General features: G+C 44.4%; 1 protein-coding gene and 4 non-coding genes across 5 annotated transcripts; all 5 read left to right on the forward strand.

Moving 5' to 3' along the window:
• Positions 1-1,848: 1,848 nt before the first annotated feature.
• On the forward strand, positions 1,849-7,548 carry RPS12 (ribosomal protein S12). The gene is made up of 6 exons (XM_048844517.2): positions 1,849-1,962; positions 2,077-2,122; positions 2,514-2,630; positions 4,718-4,820; positions 5,341-5,442; positions 7,459-7,548. The coding sequence occupies exons 2-6, from the start codon at positions 2,109-2,111 to the stop codon at positions 7,519-7,521; spliced, it is 399 nt and encodes a 132-aa protein (XP_048700474.1). The 5' UTR covers positions 1,849-1,962; positions 2,077-2,108; the 3' UTR covers positions 7,522-7,548.
• On the forward strand, positions 3,421-3,495 carry LOC125635032 (small nucleolar RNA SNORD101). The gene has a single exon (XR_007356128.1). It is a non-coding gene; the product is annotated as a small nucleolar RNA SNORD101 (small nucleolar RNA).
• LOC125635044 (small nucleolar RNA SNORD100) lies at positions 5,187-5,275 on the forward strand. Its single transcript, XR_007356139.1, has one exon. It is a non-coding gene; the product is annotated as a small nucleolar RNA SNORD100 (small nucleolar RNA).
• LOC125635043 (small nucleolar RNA SNORA33) lies at positions 5,836-5,969 on the forward strand. The gene has a single exon (XR_007356138.1). It is a non-coding gene; the product is annotated as a small nucleolar RNA SNORA33 (small nucleolar RNA).
• A 196-nt stretch (positions 7,549-7,744) lies between the features above and the next one.
• Positions 7,745-7,829, forward strand: LOC125635045 (small nucleolar RNA SNORD100). The gene has a single exon (XR_007356140.1). It is a non-coding gene; the product is annotated as a small nucleolar RNA SNORD100 (small nucleolar RNA).
• Positions 7,830-26,172: the final 18,343 nt, after the last annotated feature.

A 26,172-nucleotide genomic window follows, 5' to 3' on the forward strand; every position in this document is an offset into this window, starting at 1 on the left:
AGCAACTGGGAACAGAACCAAGATGGCCTAACTCCCTCTCCCCTGCTCTAACCACAACTGCATCCCAATAACCATCTCATAGTCGAATTTCATCTTAGGCTGTTGGGCTCTCAATTTATTTGCTATCTTATACAAAAAAACTTTGGCCTGACAATGTCTTTTTAATTATTATTGATACCTGTATTACAATAGTGCCTGCAGGTTCAAACCAAGATCTGGGCCCCATTGTTCTAAGAGTTGTACAAACACTCAGGGACTTGTCTATGCTGCAGCCACAGCAGCGGCAGAGCCAGTGTACCTGTGCCACATAGCGACATAATAGCGTCTATGTTTTCTACAGTGACAGGAAGGGGTTTTCCATCGATGTAATTAATCAACTTCTTTGAGAGGCGGTAGCTAAGTCAAGAGATGAATGCTCCTATCAACCTAGCTGCATCTAAAGTGGGGGTTAGGTCAACCTAACTATGGTGCTTTGGATGTAAAATTTTTCAAGGCCTGGAGCAACAGAGCTGAGGGCTGATGTACACTACAAACTTACACTGGTATAGCTACGTCTCTCAGGGGTGTGAAAAATCCACATGCCTCAGAAGCTCTCCCGCCAACATAATGCTGTGCATATGAGCGGTTATGCTGGTGTAACTATGTCGCTCAGGGGGGTCATTTAGGCTATGTCTACACTGCACTTTCATCGTTAAAATTTTTGTCACTCATGGGTGTGAAAAAACACTCTCTGGACAACAAAAGTTTTAATGACGAAAAGAGCCGGTGCAGACGGTGCTTCATCAGTGAGAGATGCTCTGCGGCCAATGAAGCTACTGCCCCTCCTTGGGGGTGGTTTTATCTTGTCCTCAGGAGAGCTCTCTCCTGGAGACAAAGAGTGGCTATGCTGCCTGCCTTACAACAGCAAGGCTTTAGCGGCACGGCTGTGCCACTGTAAGGTGCGCAGTGTAAGCACAGCCTTATTTGCACCCATCAGAGCCATAAATTATGCTGACATAAGCTGTAGGGTAGACATAGCCCCCTGGGAAAGGAGGTGGGGAGGAGTTGAGCTGTGGGAATCACTGATCTTCTTCCCGCTGGCGGGCCCACGGGAGAACTGACAAACAGCATGGCTTTGTGGGAAAGGAAAGGGGAACTCTGAGCGCAGGGGCCACAAAGGATCCCAAGCAGACATGCCAAACCTGTGGGAAAAAATGCAGAAATTGGGCTGGTTTTTGGCTTAATTGGCTTGAGAGTTGCTTGTTGGCTAGTTTGGGGCTTGTAGCGCCTCTTTGGGGGTGGGGGGGGGGGGATCAGCGCCCGGGCAAGCACCGCGGGCAGGGGGATCTGGTCCCAGGGCCTGTTGGGGCTCTCAGGGATCGGCTTGTTTTGAACTGGGATTAGCCTGACTCGTGGCTCAGTGTGAAAGTCGGGTGCTTATTTACCGCGCGCAAGCTGGCAACTGTGAGCCCAAGACGGGAGCAACGGGAGCAAAGGCAAAAGCAGAGGGGCGCTGACTCCACCAGGGTCTGTGGGAAACGCGCGGACTGGCCCCGGTCTCCTTTCCACAGGCGGTTCCCGCCAGCGGCGCGGTTTGGCCCGAGGCAGCCGGGCCCCGCCGCTCCGCCAGAGGCTCCCGCCCGCCCCGGCACGTTGCGGTGGAAAAAAGTTTGGGCGGAAACACGTCACCCAGCTCGGGAGGGGGTCACGGGGGGGGGCACAGGCAGAGGCGACTGGGGGGAAGGTGTTGTTGTCAGCACTGCTTGTGAACGGGAGTCAGTGACTGACAGACAGTGACACGCACGCACCGAGCAGGGCGCGTTCGCCCCCCGCCCCCCGCTCCAGGGCTATCGCCGGGGATCAGGCGCTTCTGAGGACACCTCTTCCGGGAGCGCGCGGCGCTGCCGGGGTCCTCGCGCCCTTAAGTAGGTGCCGCCGAGGGCCCCGCCCCCTCTTTCGCTGGTGACTCGAAGAGGCTGCGGGGTGAGTGGGAGCTGGGCCGCGGCGCGAATTCAACGCCCGCCCGCCGGGGCATCGGGCCGGGCCGGGGCTGCGGCCACCGCCACTAACCTTCTCGCTCTGCCTCTTGTGTTTCAGCAAATCCCGGGCGGGAGCGACCCCCACCGACCATGGCCGAGGAAGGGTGAGAGCCGGGGCCGGCGGGCGGGCGGGCGGGCAGGGGTGGGGGGGCGAGTCGGGGGGCGCTGGCTCCTGGGGAGCGGGAAAGACGCGGCCGCGCCTGGGCGATGCCGGGCTCAGCGCGCCACGTGCCGCCCATGTGGCTCCGCCGGGCGCTCCTGGCCCGGCCCAGGCCTGCGCGGCCCCGCCGCGTGTTGGGAGCCTGCGGGGTCGCCGGGTCGGGGGCTTCACCCGCAGCCGTGGGAGTCGGGCCGAGCTGCAGCAGGATTGTGTGTCCCTGCGCGCACCCCCCCCCCCCCCCCCCCCACGCGGCCGGTGTGCTGTTGCTCCGGGGCTCCTAAGGCGGGAGGCTGGCAGGTGAGCGAGGCGCTCTGTCTCTGTGTTCAATTGTGTAGCATTGCTGCTGGAGGTGTAATGGATGTTAACACCGCCCTGCAAGAAGTGCTGAAGACCGCACTCATCCACGATGGCTTGGCTCGTGGTATTCGTGAAGCTGCCAAAGCCTTGGACAAGTAAGTCTTACGTTAGGGCTAGGTATTGTAGCGAACAAATGTGTTTGTTTAGTTGTGTTAATGTAGGTGCAGTATCTGGTTTGTATAGGTATTTAGATATATATATTAGCCTGAAAAGGTTTTGGCTTGAAATCTGATCCTTCTGTCTACTGCTATAGGTAAAATGGATAAACCCCAAAATTACAGGTTACAGTCCCAAAATGCTGGGTTTCCTGTGCTTGTGTTATGTAGTTGCATCATGTAACTGAGCGCACACAAACAAAAATAGCTCTCATGAACAGTTGTGGGAGTTTTAGCACACACAACACAATTTTAGTTTAGGAAATCTGAGTCTGAGTGTAGTTTGCTTGAGCCTCTACTTTAAATGTAGTTTAAGACTAGTATGGCCCTTGTTTTGGAGAGCTGATACATTTCTTCTAGGCCACGGATTATTGGAAGATTGAGTTTTTTATAGACAATATCAGTCTGCTAAACTTAATAGTGTGCCTTTAACTGGGGATAAAAATCTTCTCAAGATCTCCTTGAGAATAGGTCTATTTAGGAAAACCTGTCTTCAGCTTTTTGGTAACCTTTAATTTATTTTCTGGTTTCATTCGATGAACTTCTATATAATATATTGCAAAGAAAATCTTATAAAACAGAACAGGAAGCTGAAACTATGTCTGTTAACATATGGTATGTGAGTTGGTCTCAGAGCACACAGTGGCAAAGTAAGATAGAGATGCATGTGTGAATAATCTCTTTAGGTTCAGGTATATAATAGCTTTCAAAACTCCAATAAAACTACAGTGTTTGAATGATGACTCTCAAAAATGTCGGATACCCCTTCACTCTTTTTATGAGTGATAAAAGTAGTCTGACAAACCTGTAAGTTCAAGGGAATAAACAGAAAGATAATATAAAAACAGGAGTGAGAAAAGAAGACAGACTATGTACAGTCAACTGCCTAAAACATACAAGTGTGTTAAGTACAGTACTAGGAGCCTGCTTTTAGCCACATTCATCTCTTCAGATGATCAGATGTGTGGTGCAGGATGAAATAGATGGAGTAGCATCATGGTTGTAATCAGGTCTGGGTGTAATGACTCAGATCCTCATGATATTCACATCTCCCTTCCATTTCTTGCATGAGGAGGATCAGGAGAGATCAGAGCCAAACCCATGCCCAGGATTCAGGTGGATCCCATTCTTTTTCAATGGTGCCCTCCCGAACCTTTATCCAATATATGTTATTCATAGAACTTTAACTTGAGAGATTGTGAACAACTACAGTAACTCCATTCCAGTCGCCAGCAGGGGAATAAAATTGCATACAAAGTTCCAACAACTCCAGTCATTTTAATGGTCAAAATGCATAAAGTAAAGATATAAAATTCATGGCTTGTGCTGCTGGGTTTTTTCTTGCCTGGACTCCTGTAACTGCCTTCTTTCAGGTCTCCATCACTCCCATCTTCCTCTTCAAGCTATCCAAAAAGTATGTATTGCAATAGTGTACAGAGGTCCTAATAAAACTTGAGGTACTGTCATGATAGCTGCTTTGCAAACAGGCAGACAAGATCCCTGCCTTGAAGAGTTTATAATTTAAATTTCAAATATAACTAGTGGACATACATTTTTACTTCACAATCATAGTTGTGCTAATGGATTGCTGTCATTTGAACTATGCAGCGAAGGCCTCACTTTTGCAGTTGACTGCTTGCTGTAATATGGAGGTGTGCCTATATGCAGTCATTTGGAGAATCTGGGCTCTAACTACATTACACTGCATTAAATCAAGGGCAGCGGTTCCATGTAATCAATGGTTTTTGAGATTGTTTCCAAAACTGAAGTGGATTCCTGTCAGTTAAACTAGAACTCTGATATTGATGCAGTAAATCCTTCTAAAGCTTGATTAAAAATTATTTATTCTCTTGTAAACTGAATCTGAACATATTGGTGGGATCAGATAGGTTTTACAAAAAGTTGTGTAATGCAGGCAAATAGACATTGAATATTGTATTTTAGTTCATGGCTTAATTACTAATGAAAATCTATTGACTTCGGAATAACTTGTTGTGTAACTTGTGTATAAATGTTCTTTGTTTTAGACGCCAAGCCCACCTTTGTGTACTTGCTTCAAACTGCGACGAACCCATGTATGTAAAGTTGGTTGAAGCCCTTTGTGCAGAACACCAGATCAACTTGATAAAAGTGAGTATTGAAACTTCAGTTACAAATTGAGAGCTGTATCAGTATTGTACTTAAAAATATACGTGGTGCCATAAGTGATCTGATACAGTAGTCTACTCAGCCAAGACCCATTTCTGTTGGACTAACATTTTAGTGCTATGAACTAAGCATATTAACACTACGAAACCACAAAAGTATAAAATATAAGGCAGAGGAAGAAAATTAAGCTTTTTCAGTAAGTAATGTTGAAGTCCAAGTAGACTGTGATGCATTTTGTGCATTGTAAAACTCAGTGGCTGCCACTTCTGCCTACAAATGAATTTTGTTAGTCTGAGGCTCTTAATTTCAAGTCAAAGCCACATTTACTTTCTTCAGAATCCTGTTAGAGCTGTACAGTGATGATAGTTTGGCTCCCTCTACTGATATTTGTGAGGAAAGCAGCCACAAATGTTACCCAATGTTTCTGAGTGTACAGCGGCTTTGATCTTATTCTGAATGCACCAAGGAAAGTGCAGTTCTAATGTACTAATGTCTTTAACAGGTTGATGACAACAAGAAACTGGGTGAGTGGGTAGGTCTTTGCAAAATCGACAGAGAAGGAAAACCCCGCAAAGTAGTGGGCTGCAGTTGTGTGGTTGTCAAAGTAAGAGTACAAGTTTTTTCCATGTTTCCTCGGTTTCCAAAAAATAAGTAATAAACCTAGAATATAGTTTTAAATAGAAAAATATTTCTACTTTGAAAATTCAGTGCCAGTTTTCTGTTCCAGAAAAACATTGTTTCTTGTATTGAAAAAAATAGGCATACGTGAACTAACATTAGTATTTTATAATTAACTTTAGTGGTATTTTTAGAAACAAAAAATTTTACCAATCCCAGCTCAATCTAATGTGTTTTCTTTTGTTGCTGGTTATTTTATAATGCATAACTAGACATTTGAGTACAGGATTGGTAGAAAACAGTAATGTTTTAGCCTTCAAACAAATTTAATATTACCCTTTATTGGAAAAGATCTGATTCTGTTTTAACAAATAACCAAATGCCAGTAAATTATGTCTGCTTAACTTGAAAATGTTTTGCAGAAATCATTAGGATGGTGCTGGCAATAACAAAGCCATGGTACGAGCCTTAAGGACTTGCTAGTCCTTGAGGTCCCTGAAAATGGCTACATATTTTCCATAGTGGACAGCACTAATGGTTACTCTGAATATTTTCATATTTCTGTCATTGTTCTGGATTTTAATAAATGGATTTCCTGTGATCGCTAAGACTTTGCCACAGATTCCATGTTATCACAACAATTAGGTATGCTTGCCTACATTTTACTATTAGGTTCCCTTAAGTCTCAGGCACTCATATGTTGTAGGGTATTTTGGAAGAGTAGCAGAGTATCTGGGAAAGTGCAGTCCACTTGAGGTTGCTAAAGGAGCACAACAAAGAGATGGTAGAAGCACGCTGCTTTTGAACACACATTTTTTGGTCAAGGTACAGGGGATTATTGGTGTTTTTGAGGGGAGTCAAGAATGAGAATAGACTTTCAAAAATACTGTGTGTGTGTATATATAGAGGGAAAATCTAGCAGTTAGTATGCATGTTTATCACTGGATACCTTTTATCCCAACTTCTGCACAGCTCAGTTTCTTCAAACAGTGGGAAGTAGATGAGGTGTGTGCAACTTATTAGTATATTAAGGAGGCTAAAGTGAATATTTAGGGCTTAGCTACACTTGTGAGTTAGAGCGCATTAAAGCATCCCTGGGCGCCCTAGGTCACTACCCGTCCACACTGGCAAGGCACATAGAGCGCTCTGACTCCGCGGTTAGAGTGCTTTTGGTAGTCCACCTCGGCGAGTGGAATAACGTTTGATGCGCCTCGACTGCAGACGCTCTGGTGTCAGTGTGAACAAGGTGTTGCGTTACTGTGCTCTGATTGGCCTCCAGAAACGTCCCAATATCCCCTTAAGTCAAGTGGCCAGTCTTGTCATTGTTTTGGAATCCCTGCAGGAAAGCGGATATGCCCTTTTAAAGCTCTGTTTCTGACAGCCAGCATGCTTATCTGCTCCAAGACAAATCAAACCATTACTGTGGAATGCTGTGTGAGAGAGAGGCAGGGGGGAGGGAGGCCTGCTGCTGTCTGAATTTACAAGACAGCGTGCTGACATGCTCTCAGCCCCCCAAAACCTACTCTCTCTCCCCGCACATACACACAACGTGCTCCCTGTCACACTCCGCCCCATGTTGCAGTAACTTGCATGCTGGGATAGCTGTCCATAATGCACCGCTCCCAGTGCTGCTGCAAATGTGGCCACGCCAGTGCGCTTGAACCTGACAGTGTGGACAGACTGCAGCGCTTTCCCTACTGCTCTCTGCGAAGGCTGGTGTAACTCAAAGCGCTCTACGTCCGCAAGTGTAGCGATGCCCAAAGAGTCTCTGGTTGTTACTCATGAGGGTGTACATGAAGAAGTATATACATACCTGTACATCGTACTTGAAGAATAAAGTTTGTGTGCCCATATTTCTAACTGCTGAATCTTCCACTAAAGTTTACCCCAACATAGCCAAACAAAAATATATTGTAATTTAGCATTTAGCTTACTCTGAACAAAGATGTATTAATTTTCCAAAGATGTGTGTATTCCATTAATTTACTGTTTTATATTATAGGACTATGGCAAGGAATCTCAGGCCAAAGATGTCATCGAAGAATACTTCAAGTGCAAGAAATGAATGAAAAATAAATTTTGTCAAGCCTGACTAATTTGTCTTTTTTTGATGGGCGGCATCTATCATGATCTCTCAAAAGTACACTTTCTAACCCCTCCTTTCATCTTAGGTCTTTTGAGGGTAGTTTATAATTCATTCAACTATATCCACGTAATTACGCAAACTCTTGCTATCAATTGTAGAGAGAACCTAATTTTGTTTGGGGGGGATTGAGAACCTCTATTGCAGCATCTGTGATGAAAATTTGGCTCCCTCTACTGAAACAAGTGAGGAAAGATGCCTGAATTGTTACCCAAATCTTCTGAGATGCAGCAAAAATTCCTTAAAACTAGCTTATTTTGGCACTTTTTAATTAACACTGGATACATTTTAAGTATGGTTTTTCTATCTTTTGAGAACTTAACTACACAGTTCTAAAGGAAATTCAGGTTTGAATTTGAGATTTCAGCTCAAATATGTTTTTATAATGTGCTGAATATAAGTAACTTTTACCCCAACCTTTGTGAGCTTCTGGATTTTGCTTTCTTATGTTTAGATATGTTCTGATAAGGAGTTCTGGCTTTGACTTCTCTCTGTGAATCAGACTAAGTAATCCTTGTAAGGTCCCATTATACGTGAAATGCTCAGATTATTTTGACCTCTTGACCATACTTCTTCCCTACTTTGTGTACTGGCTGTGGCTTAATTCTGTTAAAAGTGAATGTTAAACTACCACTGTTCTAATTAGATTGCATTTTTGTTAGTGTGGGGAATGCACTGACTGAGTTGTGAGGGAATTTATAGGAACCAATTTGATACCTTCATGCTAATTAATGGTGAGGTGGATTTCCTTTATATAATATTGTGAAAATGTCCCTATTGGAGTTACAATTTTCAAACTTGGCAACTAGATATTGTGATTAAAACTTGTGACAAAAGCTGGACAGCTACAAGAGTGATGTTGGCCTTAGAATGATAAAGGTCCCTTTTCCTACAACCTGAGAAGGAGTTGGCTCAGGTCATTAGGGACACCTGAGTCCAATTCAGGGCTGCCTGAGACTTCTAAAAATCCCTCTGGTGAGAAGAGAGATAAGCTGCTGCAGGGCTAGTGGCAGTAGGGAGAGAGGCTTCTCCCTACAACAGAAATAGCCAAAACGGAGTACTTGTATAGGGGAAGGACTAACACCCTGGGCGCATAACAGGATGATACCCCTCGGGGGGGAGGGGGAGTGAAAGGTTTCCCCCTTTATTTTGTGTTTGAATATTTTTGTGTGGTGGAGTACTTCAAAGCCTAACTTGAAAATATTGATAAACATAGTGGGAAGGAAGACCCACTGTCCAGAGTGTGACTGATTTACTGCAGGCCCTCCTACAACCTGATGGGGAAATGCCTTAGTTTGTGGCTTTTGTTTAGAGTTGAAAATTGTTTAGAGTTGTTTAGAGTTAGAAAATTTTTGTATACCAAATAGGGTGTTTTATCAAACGAGAAACATGAAAGCCTAAGAGTATAGATCTGGTTAATATTTGTCCATACTTTCTCAGCCCCATTTATGTCCAACTTTTTGCAATAGTTTTTTTCAGTTTTAGCCCAGGTTGGTTAAGTGCTCTGAATCAAAGTCACTTGCATACTCCTAGCAAGTGCACAACATTTTATATGTCATGTTTGTGGTGCACTGCCTAGCATTGTGGTCTGAAAATAATGCTATAAACTTGATTGTGTAGGAGATATGGACTTAAATATTTTAGTATTTATTACTGTGCAAAATAGAGAAGAAAGAGCCTTGGTCAAGTGTCAAGTTGGTTTTACTCTTTCCTATTCCATGAAGCCTGCTGTCTTTTGACTGCTGATGGGAATAGATACATCAAGGTTTGCAGACATCATCTGCAAGGGCTAGTATAACAACCTAAATGGAATTACATACACAACTACACTTGCAAAGCTGAGCATTCAAAAATTGGGAAATGCCAGAAAAATGGTTGCCTGCACAACCATAATTCTGCTGCCTTTGCATATGCAGTTTTCTTCACAGGATTTTGGCCTTATTGCACAGAATGGATATTGCATTTTGAATGAGCAACTTTTAATTTTGTTACATGATTACTGTGTATTGTACCATGCCTGTCATACTAAATACTGTTCAAACCCTGCTCTGATTACAGAGTATTTCCTCAGTTTTTTCCATGGGATTCTTTGCTGTAGTTAGGAGTGCTTCACAAACAGTAGTTTATGTTTGCAACACTTTCTCTTCCCCTTCCTCCTCCGCATACCCTGGTGTGTATGTTTACACTGATAAAAGGCCTGTAGCATGGTGGCTGCTGCTGGCCCAGGTCAGCTGTCTGGTTTTGGGGCTACAAAATTGCAATGTTAGTTGGACTGGAGCCCATGTGGGAGGGAGGGACTAAGAGTCACAAGTGCCAGTCTAAGCGTGAACTCCACTAATTTTTAGCCCGGCAACCGAACTCAGCTGACCCAGGCTGTGAGACTTGGTGCTGTGGGTTTTTTGCAGTGGTGATGTACCCTCTGAGGTGACCTGGTATTCCCATTTTATAGATCCATAAGAGAGCATAGGTGCCACTCGGATCCTGAAACTCCTTTCTACTCCTGCGTAATCAGAAAAAGGTGCATAAAATCCCATGGCACCAGGGATTCCATAGTTAAATCTAAGCCTCTGGATATGTGCATACACTCTGTTGCCTCAGGCTAGGTCAGTAGTTCCCAACCTATTTACCATTGTGGGCTGCATGTACAGCTCTCTGTTATGTGGGTTGCATCCACACTGTACTACCTGTATGGCCCTGAGGATGTCACATGGGCTGCAGCTGTGTGCTGATTGGGCCGAAGGTTGGGAACCACTGGTCTAGGTGTACATGTCATGCCTAAGTAGGCTCCTCAATCTAGGTTGTCCCCTTTGCAGAGCCTGAGCCAGTAGGTGTCCTCAAAACATGTTTAAACCTGCACAAAATGGATGCAGGGGTGTGAGGCTGGCTTCCCTTTAGCTCAGTGCTTAGGGTCTGGGAGACCTGAGTTCGTTTTCCCCCTTCTATGTGATATGAAGCAGAGCTTTGAACTTGGTTTTCCCACCTCCCAGGAGTGACATAGCTATTGAACTATGGGGTATTTTAGCATTGGGGGGTGGGCCTCTCATTCTCTCCTTGTGAAGTGGTGTATGATGAATTATTAAATATGGGTTGGGCTAGGGTGAGAATGATTATAGTGCAGTGATTAGAAATCTCACCTGAGGAGGGAGATCCACATTCAAATCCCTGTTCTGCATCAGGGAACGGTACATAACTGGACCCAGCTCCCCCACATATCAGATGAGTATCCTGACAGTACAGGCTCCTAACTCCAGGAGAGGGTTCGCTGCTAAGAACGCCAACCAGAGATAGGTGCCTTCCTCTGGCCCACAGATTGCGCAGGCTTCTACAGAGGGGTAGAGCTTGTGCCCAACCTTTCTCAGGATTTCTGATTGACTGGTTTAGATGACTCCATGCTCAGCATTGGCTTTTGGGGATCCTATTCTTAGACGCCTATGCAATGTACAGAACAGTGATTCTCAACCTATTTACCATTGTGGGCCACACATGTGGCCCACAACATGTTATGTGGGCTACATCCAATGATACCTGTGTGGCCCTGAGGATGTCACATGGGCTGCAAGTTGAGAACCGCTGGTATAGAATGTCTAGGCACTTAACTTGGGCTGTGGATTGCACTAAGTGGAAAAGTGCCTAAAAGGTGGTGCAATGCTGAGAGTTGCAATACCTAAATCTGTGATTCTAGGCCAGAAAGTTAAGATCAAAAGTGACCAATAATTTTGGGTGCACGATTTGAGATCCTGCTGACCTCTTTCCAAAGTACTTAGCTTTTATGTGTTCAAAGCACACCCCATTAATTTCAATAGCAGCGATATGTTTTCAGCACTTTTGCAGATCAGCCCAGGGTATCAAGCCAAGCATCCACGTGATGATCTCATAACTAGTGATAACCCATAAAATGTTTGGCTTAATTGATTTTCCCAACATCACATGGGAACTCTGTGGCAGAGGTAGGAATAGAAGCCAGTTCTGCAGTGCAGACATTTAGCTGTTAACCCAGAGACCATCCTTCCCCTCCCCATGATTCTATTCTTTGTTCACTGGACAAATGAACCATTCTGATTCATTCTCAGAGCACCATTCTGTGCACCTGATGAGCCGTGGTTCTGTAGAAAAAGATGATCATGATGCATATTCCCAATGGATGTATTTCCTAACTTTTGAATGCTTGATTTTGCAACTTTAATTTTCTTCTAACATTTCTGTGATTTCACAGCTTTTTTAAAAAACAATGTGAAGAACAAATACCATCCTATAGAAACCTAGAAATAGTGACGTGGGTAATCAGTATTGGAACCTTTAGATGTTCAGCACAAACATCAGCCACTCATGCTAATGGACTACCTGACACTTTGCTGTCATCCTTTGCATGGACCTGCATTAGAGGGAGATGAGCTGCACTTTGCCAACGGATTTCACAGCTATTTGCAGATAACAGGAATGTTGAGACTCAGAAATCTTAGGCTATGTCTACACTACAGAAGCAATAGGGACATAGCAGCCTACAGTGATGGAAGGGGTTTTTCCACTGGTGGAGGAACACCACCCTGAACAAAGTTGCGTAGACAGAAATGTTCTCTTGCTGACATAGCTGCATCTACACTGTGTATTAGGGCAGCATAGTTACTTTGGTCAGGGTAACGGGTTTTTTCAAACCCTGATTATCATGGCTATGTCAACCTAACAAATGTAGGTCAAACCTGAGGTTCTGAAGAAGAGTGCTGTTGTGGTCACAGATGCTTATGTCTATTTCTGTGCTTCAAGGAAAGCCTGACCTGCTTCTTCTCCAGCCTGTCTGTAGAACAGGCCTATTTCTTGGCTTCTCTCCCTGGCTTCTCATCCCAGTTTTTCCTACGAGGCTCTTTACCTCAGTTTTCCTCCCAGTTTGCCTGCTGTCATGATCTGTCTTGTTCTCAGGAGAAACATACTCCTTGCTCAGTTTCTACCAGAGTAGCTCATAACAGCTGGGAGCAACAGTTGCAGGGAAAGTTCTGCTCAGTCCCTGCAGCTCCAGGTTGGAGCATGTTCAGTCATTCTCTGGGAATAGTGCATGTGCAATCTAGGCAGTATGTGGCAGCTGTCATGGGATGGAGTATGCTCAGTGCAGAATAGAATCTTCAGAGAATTTAGTTGCCAAATTCTAAGAAGTCTCTACTGAGCATGTGCAAAGTTGCTTCAGACTCTCATAATTTGGCCAGATTTGGGTATTTTGGGGAACTGCAAAAGACACATCCCAGAAACCAGGGTGACTCCCTCTCCCTTCCCACCTCACCCCCAGGTCACATTTGAAGTCCCTGCTCCAAAACATGGTGGTGCTAGAGCATCTCAACAAAATAGGCACCATTTTTTAAGATGGGCTAAGCAATGTAATTTCCTCTAGACTCTTTCTCAGCAATGGTTGAACCATGAGCTGAAACCCATCGACACAAAAAAATAGCCTGAGGCTGACACCCAGCATGGAAAATTTCAGTCCCAGCAGTTACAATTCGGGAACCTTACAAAGATGTGAAAACGCTCTCATGAGAAGGGTGAGGCAACCTAAAAATAGACAATTTCACTTATTGTGCACGGGGGGGGGGGAGAGGGTAAGACTCATAGTAATAGCCATCTGAGGACCGTACTTGGCACTTATCCACATTTGAAGTCTGTGAGCAATAGCTGAGTTTTCTCCCCATATTTTTCATGTATATATTCATTATTTGTATTACCATATTACCTGAGTTCCCGGTTCATGACCAGGACTCCTATTCTTCTAGTTGCCATACAAACACAACAAAAAATGGTCCCTGCTCCGAAGAGCTTACATGAATTTTAAATTTTGTGTGCGGTTAAATATGGACAAAAACTGATATTCTCCCCCCAAAAGAAGCCAGCTTGTGGAAAAGATGATGAACAACATAGTCATAAAAAGAAAAGGAGTACTTGTGGCACCTTAGAGACTAACCAATTTATTTGAGCATGAGCTTTTGTGAGCTACAGCTCACTTCATCAGATGTATACCGTGGAAACTGCAGCAGACTTTATATACACACAGAGAATATGAAACAATACCTCCTCCTACCCCACTGTCCTGCTGGTAATAGCTTATCTAAAGTGATCAACAGGTGGGCCATTTGTTTCATATTCTCTGTGTGTATATAAAGTCTGCTGCAGTTTCCACGGTATACATCTGATGAAGTGAGCTGTAGCTCACAAAAGCTCATGCTCAAATAAATTGGTTAGTCTCTAAGGTGCCACAAGTACTCCTTTTCTTTTTGCGAATACAGACTAACACGGCTGTTCCTCTGAAAATAGTCATAAAGAATTTCTTGTGGGGGGACCATCTCCAAAAAAGGCAGCCCAGAACAGCACTGATACCTCTTTAATTTACTTAGATTTACATACCTTTACATTTACATACATAAATTTACTTAATTTACATACATTTTGGCTAATTTTTATTTGCAAATATTTATACTCTCACAACTTCAGCAGGAAGGCCATTCTACCAACTAACTGAATAGCTCAATATGTTCTTTCATGTGTTCTCTTAAAGCTCTGTTCGCTAGTTCTCTTAAATTTCTATCTGTCTTCGTATAGATAACAATTCACAGCAGTAAATCCCATTTTTTCCTTTCTGTAAACTCCCATTACTCATCTTTTTTGATTTATGCCAAATGTAGCTATCTAGTTGTGTGGAAGGGAGAGGGGGTTATCATCTGTGTACACCTGTACTGATTGTTCTCCTGATTCCAGCATCTTCTCCACTTTTCCCATCTCTGTGACTGTGGTCTACACTTAAAATTTATATTGGCAGGGATGTGAAAACCTCTCCACACCCATGACCAACATAGCTAGGCTGACAAAACCCCCAGTGTAGACACAGCTATGCTGTTAGAACAGTGTTTTCTGTAGGCATAAATAAAGTTATGCGGGGAGATGGTGTTGCTACACTGGCAGAAAAAACTCCTTCAGTCAATGTACTCTGTGTCTTCACTAAAGGGCTGTGCTGGCATAAGCTCTGTAGTTCAGTAGTTCTCAAACTTTTTGTTTTGCAGACCACTTGAAAATTGCTGAGGGTCTTGGCAGACCACTTGATGATCTTTCCAAATGTTGTTTGTACCGTTAGCTAACTATTGTAAAGCACTTTATAAAAAAAAAAAAAACCAACCTTAATAATAAAGGTTTTTTTGTTCCACAAATAAAAGCACACAACTCATATTTTAATATCAGTAGTCTTGCCTTTCTAATGCAATGGCTGTGCCCTCCCTCTCCCACCATGGCAGCCCCCGAGCTGGGGCTGGGAAGGAGGGGGTCTCCCCTGCCACAGAGCTGAGGCTGGGAAGGAGGGCCATCTCTCCCCGGCAGCTGCAGCCCTACAGCTGGGAAAAGTCACCTCTTTCTCTTGCTGCCGCAGCCCTGCACATCCCAAATTCCCCCCACTCCCTCTTCTCACCACACTGTCCCCTCCCACCTACCCCCTATTCTCCCCAAGGCCACCACCTCACCTTACATGTGCATCTTCTCCAGGGTCCAGGTACCTAATTAGTGGAACCACGCCTGCACAGCTCCCTTAATTAAGTGGGTGGCCCTTCATTGTCTTGTATGCGGCAGGCCAGGCACACAACTTAGAGGGCACCACAGTTTGAGAACCTCTGCTGTAGTGTATACATAGCCTATGTACAGGCTCTTTTGCATGGGGAGTTTTTCCAGAATAGCTATTCCTGATTGATTAATTCTGAGTATAGATGCTCCTCTTCTGGAATAAAAGTGTTATATTCTGAATTGACTTAATCCACTTTGGAAGTGAGTCAAACTAATTTAGAATAAGGGTATGACTACATTACGTCCTCACTACCATGGCTAGCATTGACTTACAGAGTGGTGCACTGTGAGTAGCTATACCGCAGTCTTCGCCAGCCATTGGAATTCCGGGTTAAGCTCCCAATGTCTGATGAGTCAAAAACATTGTCGCGGGTAGTTTTGGGTATATGTCGTCAGGCCCCCACCTCCCTTCCTCCCTCCATGAAAGCAATGGTGGACAATCATTTCACGTCTTTTTTCCTGGGTTAGCCATGCAGACGCCATATCACGGCAAGCATGAAGCCCGCTCAGCTCACCGTCACAGTACGTTTCCTGGGTGCTGCTGGCAAACACGGTACTGCATTGCTACAGAGCAGCAGCTCCTTGCCTTCGCGGTAGACGGTGAAATAGGACTGATAGCCATTGTACGTTTCCTGGGTGCTCCTAGCAGACCTCGGTGAGGTCGATCAAGGGTGCCTGGACAGACATGATTATCCTGCTCTTAGAGCACCTAATGGGAGCCAGAATCTCCAGGTCATTCTCTTCTTTTTCGTCTCATGGAGATTCAGTCCTGCCTGGAATATCATTCAAGCTGGAGGCTTCTGCCTCAGGCTGCTCGCCCAGCCGGCAGCACCGTGCAGTCGCACCTACCCCAGCCTACCCCTTGCTCCAATGGCTCATGAAGCCTGGACAGTAGTAAGGAGCAGTTCAACTATAGGCTGAGCAAGTGCAGAATGATGGTAGAATGTGCCTCTGGATGTTTAAAAGCTTGCTGGCGCTGTTTGCTGACTAGGTTAGACCACAGTGCAACCAACATTACCATTGTTATTGCTACTTGCTGTGTGCTCCACTATATCTGTGAGAGTAAGGGGGAGACGTTTACGGTGGGGTGGGAGGTTGAGGCAAATTGCCTGGCATCCGATTTTGAGCAGCCAGACACCAAGGCGATTAGAAGAGCACAGCAAGGCATGCTGCGCATCAGAGAGGCTTTGAAAACCAGTTTCATGACTGGCGAGGCTTCGGTGTGACAGTTGTGTGTGTTTCTCCTTGATGCAAACCTGCCCCCTTTGTTGATTTTAATTCCCTGTAAGCCAACCACCCTCCCCACTTCAAAATAAAGTAACTATTGTTTTGAAACCATGCATTCTTTCTTTCTTAATTAAAAAAAAAGAGAGAGAGATAACAGACAAGGTAGCCCAGGTGGGGTGTGGGAGGAGGAAGGGACAAGGCCACATTGCTTATTGTAGCCACACTAACAATCAAACTGTTTGAATGACAGCCTTCTGTTGCTTGGGCCATCCTCTGGAGTGGAGTGGCTGGGTGACCGGAGCCTCCCCCTGCCCCCCTTCCCCTGCATTCTTGGGCGTCTGGGTGAGGCAGATATGAAACTTGGGGAAGAGGGCATGCAGTTATACAGTGGATGCAGCGGGGGGCTGTGCTCTTGTTGGCTTTCCTGCAGCTCCAACAGACACTTCATCATGTCCGTTTGCTCCCCCATTAGCCTAAGCATCATGTCCTGCCTCAGCTCTTAGCACTCACTTAATTCTTTCCTGGCCTCTGCCACTGAATGCCTCCATGCATTAAGCTGTGCCCTACTAGTGCAGGAGGACTGCATGAGCTCGATAAACATGTCATCACGAGTGCAGGGGGTTTTTTGCCTTCTAATCTGCGATAGCCTCAGGGATGGAGATGATAGGGGGAGCATAGAAACATTTGCACCTGGAGGAGATAAAAAGGGAGAGTAAAATTTAAGGTGATACATTTCTGAGAACAAAAGGGAGACTCTTTCACAGTGAATCAAGCAATTCACAACAGACAGCACATGTGCTTTAGGTACAAGGTCACACTTTGCCTTTTATATTGAGCACCTGCTGGTCTGGTGACACATCACACACACACGGCTGGGCAACAGAAATCGGTCTCCAAGCAGCCATGGTAAGCCTTTTGGTACACGGGGATGGCTTCTTACGCCTTCATATGAGGGGAGATACGATTGCTCTCTATAAATATATCAGAGGGATAAATACTGGAGAGGAGAGGAATTATTTAAGCTCAGTACCAATGTGGACACAAGAACAAATGGATATAAACTGGCCAACGGGAAGTTTAGACTTGAAATTAGACAAAGGTTTCTAACTTCAGAGGAGTGAAGTTTTGGAATAGCCTTCCAAGGGAAGCAGTGGGGTCAAAAGATCTATCTGGCTTTAAGGTTAAACTTGATAAGTTTATGGAGGAGATGGTATGATGGGATAACATGATTTTGGTAATTAAATATTCATGGTATAAAGGCCTAATGGCCTGTGATGGGATGTTAGATGGGGTGGAGATCTGAGTTACCCAGGAAAGAATTTTCTGTAGTATCTGGCTGGTGAATCTTGCCCATATGCTCAGGGTTTAGCTGATCGCCATATTTGGGGTCGGGAAGGAATTTTCCTCCAGGGCAGATTGGAAGAGGCCCTGGAGGTTTTTCACCTTCCTCTGTAGCATGGGGCACATGTCACTTGCTGGAGGATTCTCTGCTCCTTGATGTCTTTAAACCACGATTTGAGGACTTCAATAGCTCAGACATAGGTGAGAGGTTTTTCGCAGGAGTGGGTGGGTGAAATTCTGTGACCTGCCTTGTGCAGGAGGTCAGACTAGATGATCATAATGGTCCCTTCTGACATTAGTATCTATGAGTATCTATGTGGGAATGTTTTCAAACTGCAGTACCCTCCTTTTCCAGAGCAAGCAATGGGTTGGGTTTCACATTTAAGAGGAGGGGCTGTGGTTTTCGGGTGGATATGCAGCACACACCTCCTCCCACCCCTCCCCGTGGCTCTTCATCTGATGAAGTGAGCTGTAGCTCACAAAAAGCTTATGCTCAAATAAATTGGTTAGTCTCTAAGGTGCCACAAGTACTCCTCTTCTTTTTGTGGATACAGACTAACACAGCTGCTACTCTGAAACCTGTCTAATTTTATTATAATTTATGCCAAAGATGTTTAGAGCCTTGGATAGGTTAATTTTTAAAATATAATAAAGAAGCAAAATGTTTGTAGAATGACATAATACAAAAGTGAAGTGTCTTGTTCTTCCTGGACTTAGAATTGCTGTACTACGGCTTTGAGTTTTGACATGGGGCAACTGAAATCTTTGGGGGCAAATTAAAAGCATTTGTTTTTATTCTCTTTTATTCCTCTTTTAATAGTATATTGGGAGCATAAACACTGCTCTTTATTGTTGCCTAGGGCTGTAATATTGTTAAGGGACACTCCTAAAGTTCAGTCTGCATTGCAAATTGGAATTTTGTAACCAAGTTCTGTGGTGCAGTTGTAATTGTAGAGTAACTGGGTCCTAAAGGGAAGAATATTGCTTTTACATTTCTAAACCACTAATAATCCAGGAAATGAGAGACCAACATCCTGACTGAACTTTTAATAGAAAATTCTACTTCATTCAACACTTTTTAACTCATTATACTGCAAAAATGTTTGCCAGTTATCTTCAGTGTGAGGAGAATAGTAGACCTATTAATTATAAAAAAAAAAAGTTTACAGCTTTATTCTTTGGAGTATCTGTTTCACTGAAATACAACAGTAAAACTAGTTGGGTAAAATCCTAGCCCATTGAAGCCAATGGGAATTTTGTCACTGATTTCAATGAATCTAGAATTTCAACTGCTGTGTATACACCAGGGATTTTAGGGAAATCTCTCACAGTTGCTATCACAAAAGTACTAGCAAAGGTGGGAGCATTAGTAGCAGTGGTAGAGTGGTTGTTGTGCTGACCCCTAACCCCGCAAGTAACAATGGGAGACTTCCTTAAAATCCTTATTGTACAGAAGGCTTGTATGTCTAGCCACACTTGTGTTTCTCGTGTAATGGTCTGAAGTGAAATGATTTACATTATTTGTATTTAAGAGGTCATAGTTCTCTCTATTAGAACAGATGGATGTTCACAGCTCTCTGGCTGCAGACTCAGTGAGATAACATGTCTTGATCCTAAAGGACTATCTGCTTTCAGAAGTAGAAACTTATTTTTTTAAATGAAAATCTGGAGAGCTCAAACAACTCCATAGGAAGGTCATAAATATAGTAGAATTAATGGATTTCTTTTGTTTTAACTTACAACCTTTTCCCCAGGTATATTTTTAATTTGCTGAGTCAGTTTATGATATGTTAAAGTAGTCATACTTGAAGGCAGGAAGCAATCTGGCTGGTGAATGAGTGGTTTGAGGCCTGTAATTATTTGAATGTACCTCCACTGGTTGGAGGTCATTACTTTCATATGAAATGTTATCAGTTCACAAATTAAAATGCATAGTAAAACATTTACTATGCCTTTAAGTTCCTGTTCTCTAGAATTTCAAATGTTGAATAGCTGGCAATTTTTAAACTTGAAATGGTATGAAATTGAGGATATGTAGAATATAGATCCTATCTCAGGATTTTCTCAGATCCTGTTTAACATTAGAAAAACTTGCATTGCTGTTATGACTTCAATGAAGTTATATTAACAACAAGGAGTCTGGTGGCACCTTAAAAACTAACAGATTTATTTGGGCATAAACTTTCGTGGGCTAGAACCCACTTCATCAGATGCATGGAGTGAAAATTACAGATGCAGGGATTATTACACTGACACATGAAGAGAAGGGAGTTACCCTACAAGTGGAAAACCAGTGCTGACAGGGCCGATTCAGTCAGGGTGGATGTAGTCCACCCCCAATAATAGATGAGGAGGTGTCAATTCCAGGAGAGGCAAAGCCGCTTTTGTAATGAGCCAGCCACCCCCAGTCCCTATTCAGGCTCAAATTAATGGTGTTAAATTTGCAAATGAATTTTAGTTCTGCTGTTTCTCTTTGAAGTCTGTTTCTGAAGTTTTTTTGTTCAAGTATAGCTACTTTTAAATCCGTTATAGAATATCCAGGAAGATTGACGTGTTCTCCTACTGGCTTTTGTATGTTACCATTCCTGATGTCCAATTTGTGTCCATTTATTCTTTTACGTAGGGACTGTCCGGTTTGGCAAATGTACATGGCAGAGGGGCATTGCTGGCACATGATGGCATATTAGTAGACGTGCAGGTGAATGAGCCTCTGACGGTGTGGCTGATGTGTTTTGGCAGTAGCATAAAATGGATCTTGCACCAATGCAGCTTCAGATTTTTGTGACTCTGAAGAGAACATTTTTAAGGGAAAGAGACGGAACTATATCTTGTCCCCTGTAATCACAGATATTCCCATAAGAATGCCAGTTGTAATTGTGTGTGTTGCGAAGTAGACAACTGGACAGAAACTGGACAGTATCAAGTGGACTGGTTACTTAGGGCCAGATTTTAAAAGATATTAAGTGCTTAATGATACAGAGAGGCACCTTAGTGGGATCTTTAAAATGCTTTGGCACCTAACTCGCATTAGCACTTTTGAAAATCCCCCTTGGTACATATCTGCCCCAAATCTGGCCCTTAAGCGCTTTTGAAAATGGGACTTAAAATGTTTTTTGTGAAAAGGAATTCAGTTTAAATGTCCATTTTCAGATCGAAAAACCCAGGTTTTCAATTCACATCTTTCTTGAAGTGTGCAGTCTTCACCCTGGACCTCAGAAATCTTCCCATCAAAAACATCTCTGTGAAATATTTCAGTTTCTACCAGACAGCATGAAAAAAAAAAGTTAGTTAAAAATGTTCCGATCCGCACTAATTATTCTTGTTCGAGTGCTTGATCATGTCCATTCCATGTTATGTGTGTGTGCTCATCACATGGACCGATGCCAGAAGTTTTTCCCTCAGTGGTATCTGTAGGGGACTGGCTCTGGTGCCCTCTGGAGTGGGGCGCATATGCACTGGTAGAAGGGGTGCCGCCAGCTCCCCCCTCCCTCAGTTCCTTCTCACCACTAGGGATGGTGCTGGAACATCTCCTTGCTTCAGCAAGTGCTCTTACCCAGTGGTTCTTCTTATCATTCATTCTGTAAATAGTTCTTAGCCAAGTAGTTCTTTTGTTCTCTTAATAGTTAGCTACTAGTACTGTAGATAAGTTAGATAGTCCCCTAAGGAACTTAGCCTAGGAACCAGGCATGCCCGATCCCCGGACTTCAAGCCTTGTGATTGCTGCAAAAAGCCTATGCCGATCAGCGACCCTCATCAAAGCTGCTTGAAGTCTTTGGGGGAAACCTATGTTAGCAATAAGTGTCGCATCTGCAAGAGCTTCAAGCCTAGAACTAAAAAGGAGCAGGACATAAGACTAAGAGTGCTCCTCATGGAGTTGGCCCTTGCGCTGATCTCCAAGCTGCTGAGATCAGACTCTGCTCTGAGCACAGCAGCATCAGTGTGAAGCATGGCACCAGCCTCCTGATGCCAGTCCCAGTCCCCGGTACCTACTAAGAAGCAGAGGAAGCACACCGGGAGAGGGCTTCCCTGACATCCCATACTGAAAAGAGAAAGTCCAGAGAGCAGCATAGGCCCATGTGAGGCAGCATGTCTCCAAAGCCCAGCCAGGCACCTGCATAGCCAGCTAGGCTATCCAGCCCTCCTAGGGACCCGCCAGCTGCTCCGGGTAGTGGCAGAGGTCCCCGGCAGCTGGAGGTTCCATCCATGCCGGAGGCCTTCCAGACTGCAAAAGACATCATATCTTTGCCGGTATAACTGACGCCACGTCAAGATGTAGTCGTCTCTAGAGGGAAGCTGGCACTGGAGCTATGCAATGGTCTCCATCTATGCGGCATCGCTCCCCGGCACCGCAGCAGTCAATGTCGAAGCAGTGATCCCCAGGGACACCCTTCTGACCTTCCCATACTGACTGGAGTTCCCAGCATCATTCACTGGACTCTCGGCACTGGTCCCCGAAGGTGTGGCATTGCTCACCCAATGGTTGGCGCAGAGCCATATCATGCCACCGATCCCCCGAATCATGCCACCAGTCGCCGGAGCATGGGCATCACTCCTTGGGGCAATGAAATTTGTTAGGACCAGAATGCTGATCCCCGGGACCATGGGACCGGTCCCCGGCACTGAAATGCAAATCGCCAGACTCACATCACTGCCCCCACCCTCACCTCCTCATCATCCTTACCGGATGAGGCAGTGGCGGGACCGTTCCAGACAGTGCCACAGGATGACGCCAAGGCACACAAGGAACTGCTAAAGTGGGTGGTGACATACCTGCAATTCGAAGCAGAGGAGTTGGTGGAACCCTCTCTCCCTCAATTTGACATTCTAGCTACGGAACAGGAAGTGCCATTGGTTCTGCTCCCTTCAAGGGCTCAACAGCAGGTCACTCTCCAACGCTGTTCTCCTGTCTTGGGCAGGCAACCTGATGTACTCCTTTCCGCCAATTCTGCTTATCAGCAGGACCCTCCTGAAAGTCAAGAGGGACAGGGCCAAAGTCCTCATGATTGCCCCAGCCTGGGCTTGCCAGCACTGGTTCGACATGCTCATAGACTTGGCAACAGCGCCTCCATGGATGCTTTCCAACATCCCAGACCTGTTATCTCAGGATCACGGGAGGTTGCTGCACCAAAACCTCGCCTCTCTCCATCTCACAGCATGGATGCTGAGTGGCTGAACCCGGAAGAGCAGGCCTGCTCTGATCAACTCAAGTGCATTCTGTTAGAAAGGAGAAAACCCTCCACTAGAGCAACTTACCTGGCAAAGTGGAAGCACTTCTCCTGCTGGACATCAGAGCGGAGGATCCTCCTGACCCAGTCTTTTCTGCAGTCCATTGTGGACTATCTGCTTCACTTGAAACATCAAGGCCTGGCCTTCTCCACAATCAATGTGCACCTGGCAACCATTTCTGCCTTCCATTCCCGTGTCCAGGGCAGTCTCTCATGAAATGACCATCAGGTTTCTTAAGGGCCTTGAAAGGCTTTTTCTGACACTCTGGGACCCAGTCCCTCAAGCAACACATGGGCCTTCCGGCCTATGGGTGCATATGTCACCATCCCAGGGGTGGGGTTGGCAACAGGGAGTTAGGGGGACCCGGGCCCACCCTACTCCACCATGTCCAAGCCTAGGACCCTAACAGTGGTGGATGGGTCTGCCACTGGGTCAGCAGGGATCCTCCCAAAACACACTGACTCATCTTCAGGCAGCAGAACTGGACTGGAGTCTAGTTCCCCTGGGTTGCTTCCTACCAGAATCTGGGTGTAGGGTCCAGTGATCCTCCATCTCCTTGGGGTACTTGGCCACTGGCAGGTCCTTGGGGTCCTCATCTGTCTCCCCTGATGGCAAGGTGTCAGTCTGCTCCAGGGCTGGGCTGGGCTCCTGCAGAGGTGTCTGCTCCCTAGAAGAGATGTCTGCTGTGTCTCATGGCTCAGCAGCAACTGAGTTCCAGGGCACTCATCTCCTTTCCTACTTCCTGTCCTGCCCTGATATTTTTTTTTTTGGGGGGGGGGGGGGGGCGAGGCAGGGCGGATTTGGCTCCACCCAGCCAGGGGAATTTAGTGGTCCCTCACATTCCAGTTCAGAGGGAGGCCACTCCACCTCACTACATTGGCAATAGCAGAATTTTCCTGTACTTCAGATATTTCATGTTTGGTTATATCTGTAACCCAAGCTTTCACTTAATAGTTCTACTTCCTTTCATTTTTAATCACTTAGAGACTGGGTGATGGAGTTGATCTTTCATTCCATGTTGATCCTGATTAAGAAGGAGGTGGGTATGAATTCTGATAATGCTTGGTGAGACTTATATTCCTGGCTGCTCTTTGGAAAGTAAATTGTTACAAGACCAGTTCTCATTCACATCAGGATTTCCCACTATAATATGCTGATATATTTTGCAGTAGCACAAATGGCAGGGGATCAGGTCCTGTCAGCAAGAAATCGGTCTCCTGTATAAGCACATCTGCAGGTTCCAACCATTCCTTTAGAGAGTATTATTTATTCTGCATGGTTGCCAAGAGAAAAAAATATGTATTCCAGGATTGTTAAACACAATAAGTATGATATTGTCTGGTGTGCACTAATGTCATGAAACTAAAATATATTTATAGTTAAGGCTGACAAGCTGTCATTAATTCCTGCTGTTGTTAAGCATAAGAACTTGAGTTCACTCATAAGGGCTCCTCAACATAAGGACTGTTTACCCAGTTTTATTATTTATTTGTGTAGTAGCACTTAGGTGCCCCAGTCATAGACCAGAGCCCTATTGTACTAGATACTACAGTTACACTGAACAGAAAGATGATCCCTGCACTAAAGAACTTAGAGTTTTTATTAAAATATGACAGGTTTCAGAGTAGCATCTGATGAAGTGAGCTGTAGCTCACGAAAGCTTATGGTCAAATAAATTTGTTAGTTAGTTAGTTTGCCACAAGTACTCCTTTTCTTTTATTAAAATATGGTAATTTTTTCATCCACTGCTGTAAAACATTTCTGACCACACATGAACACATCAGTTTTGCCTGTGTATTTTAATGTGTCACCAGCATCCAATAGCAGTTAGGATTCAAAAGTCTAGATACACAAAAGGGACTTAGAATTGTAACTGTAATTATGGTATTGTAATTGTGATCTGAAGTAGAGCTCTTTGTAGATCAAAAGCTTGTCTCTCGCACCAGCAGAAGTTGGTCCAATAAAATATATTACCTCCCCAACTTTGTCTGTCTTGGTAACCCCTAGCATTTAGGTCTCCAGTCCCCTGATGCCTCATGGAATCTACAGCTCTGCGTTAGGCATCCAAGCTCTCTGTAAATGCATGAGGAGAGTTAGGCACCTAAGAACGGGCTCCATCCCACTGAGCGGGAGCCACCTAAGATAGGCAATAGGAAACAACAAATGACATAGGCACCTAACAGGGGCTATATTCCTCCGCTTGGGATTTATGACTGACTCATGATTAGTGTTAGGTGCCTAAGCCAGGTCATTCCTGTCTCACAAAAAACAAGGGGGAGATGATGCTTCCCCCCATCCTCAATAGCCCAGGGTTTAGCACACCCACCTAGGATGTGAGAGATTGAGGTTCAAATCCCCACTGTGCCTGATGTGGAACAGCGATTGGCACTCCTAGAGGAGGGTTTTAACCACTGGGCTATAGAGGCATTCTTGTTCTGTCAGTCCAGAGTTTTAAGTTTTTCTTTGCTTGAGGGAATTAAAACAGATCGGATTTTTAACCAGGCACAGTATTGTGGTTTGATTTATTTTATTCTGAAAACTGGATAAATTACCAAAGGCTTCTCTCCAATAGTTTGTAACTGTTACTTTGGTTTATTAAAGAAATGATGGGCTTTTTCATTGACTTGAAGAGCAACTATGGCTATATTGCCATGGATCGTCAAGTGAAAAGTTTATGTTGAAAACTTTTTAACATGTGTTTGATGAAAACATCAGTGTACTTTTCAAGGACACAGTACCATTAAACCTTTTCCTAGTACACTGAGATTACTCATGTGAGCATGGTTTTGCAGAGCCATGCCCTAAAACTATGTTTCATATTGCAGAGCAATAGCAAATGATCAAATAATAATATGCATAAGCAAAATGCAAGGTATCACGAAAAAGCTATTATGCAAATACTAGTTAGCTTTCAGATATTAACTGTATTTTTTCCCCAATTCCAAGAAGTGTCTGGGCCACATTACATTACACGAGCCAATAAAAATAATTTTAAAGTCATTATGACCAATGGGAGCCTAAAAAAATTCATCCAAAATTTTTATACTGTTAAAATCTAAGTAACTTTAAAAATATTTGTACTGAGATACATGCAAACAGTACAATATTATATAACATAGGGATACATTTTCATGTAAGTGGAGTACTTGTCTTTTTTCTTAACCTAAGCACTGTATTAAATGTCCAAATTGATATAAA

Source organism: Caretta caretta, chromosome 3, assembly GCF_965140235.1.
Source record: "Caretta caretta isolate rCarCar2 chromosome 3, rCarCar1.hap1, whole genome shotgun sequence".
NCBI lineage: Eukaryota > Metazoa > Chordata > Testudines > Cheloniidae > Caretta > Caretta caretta.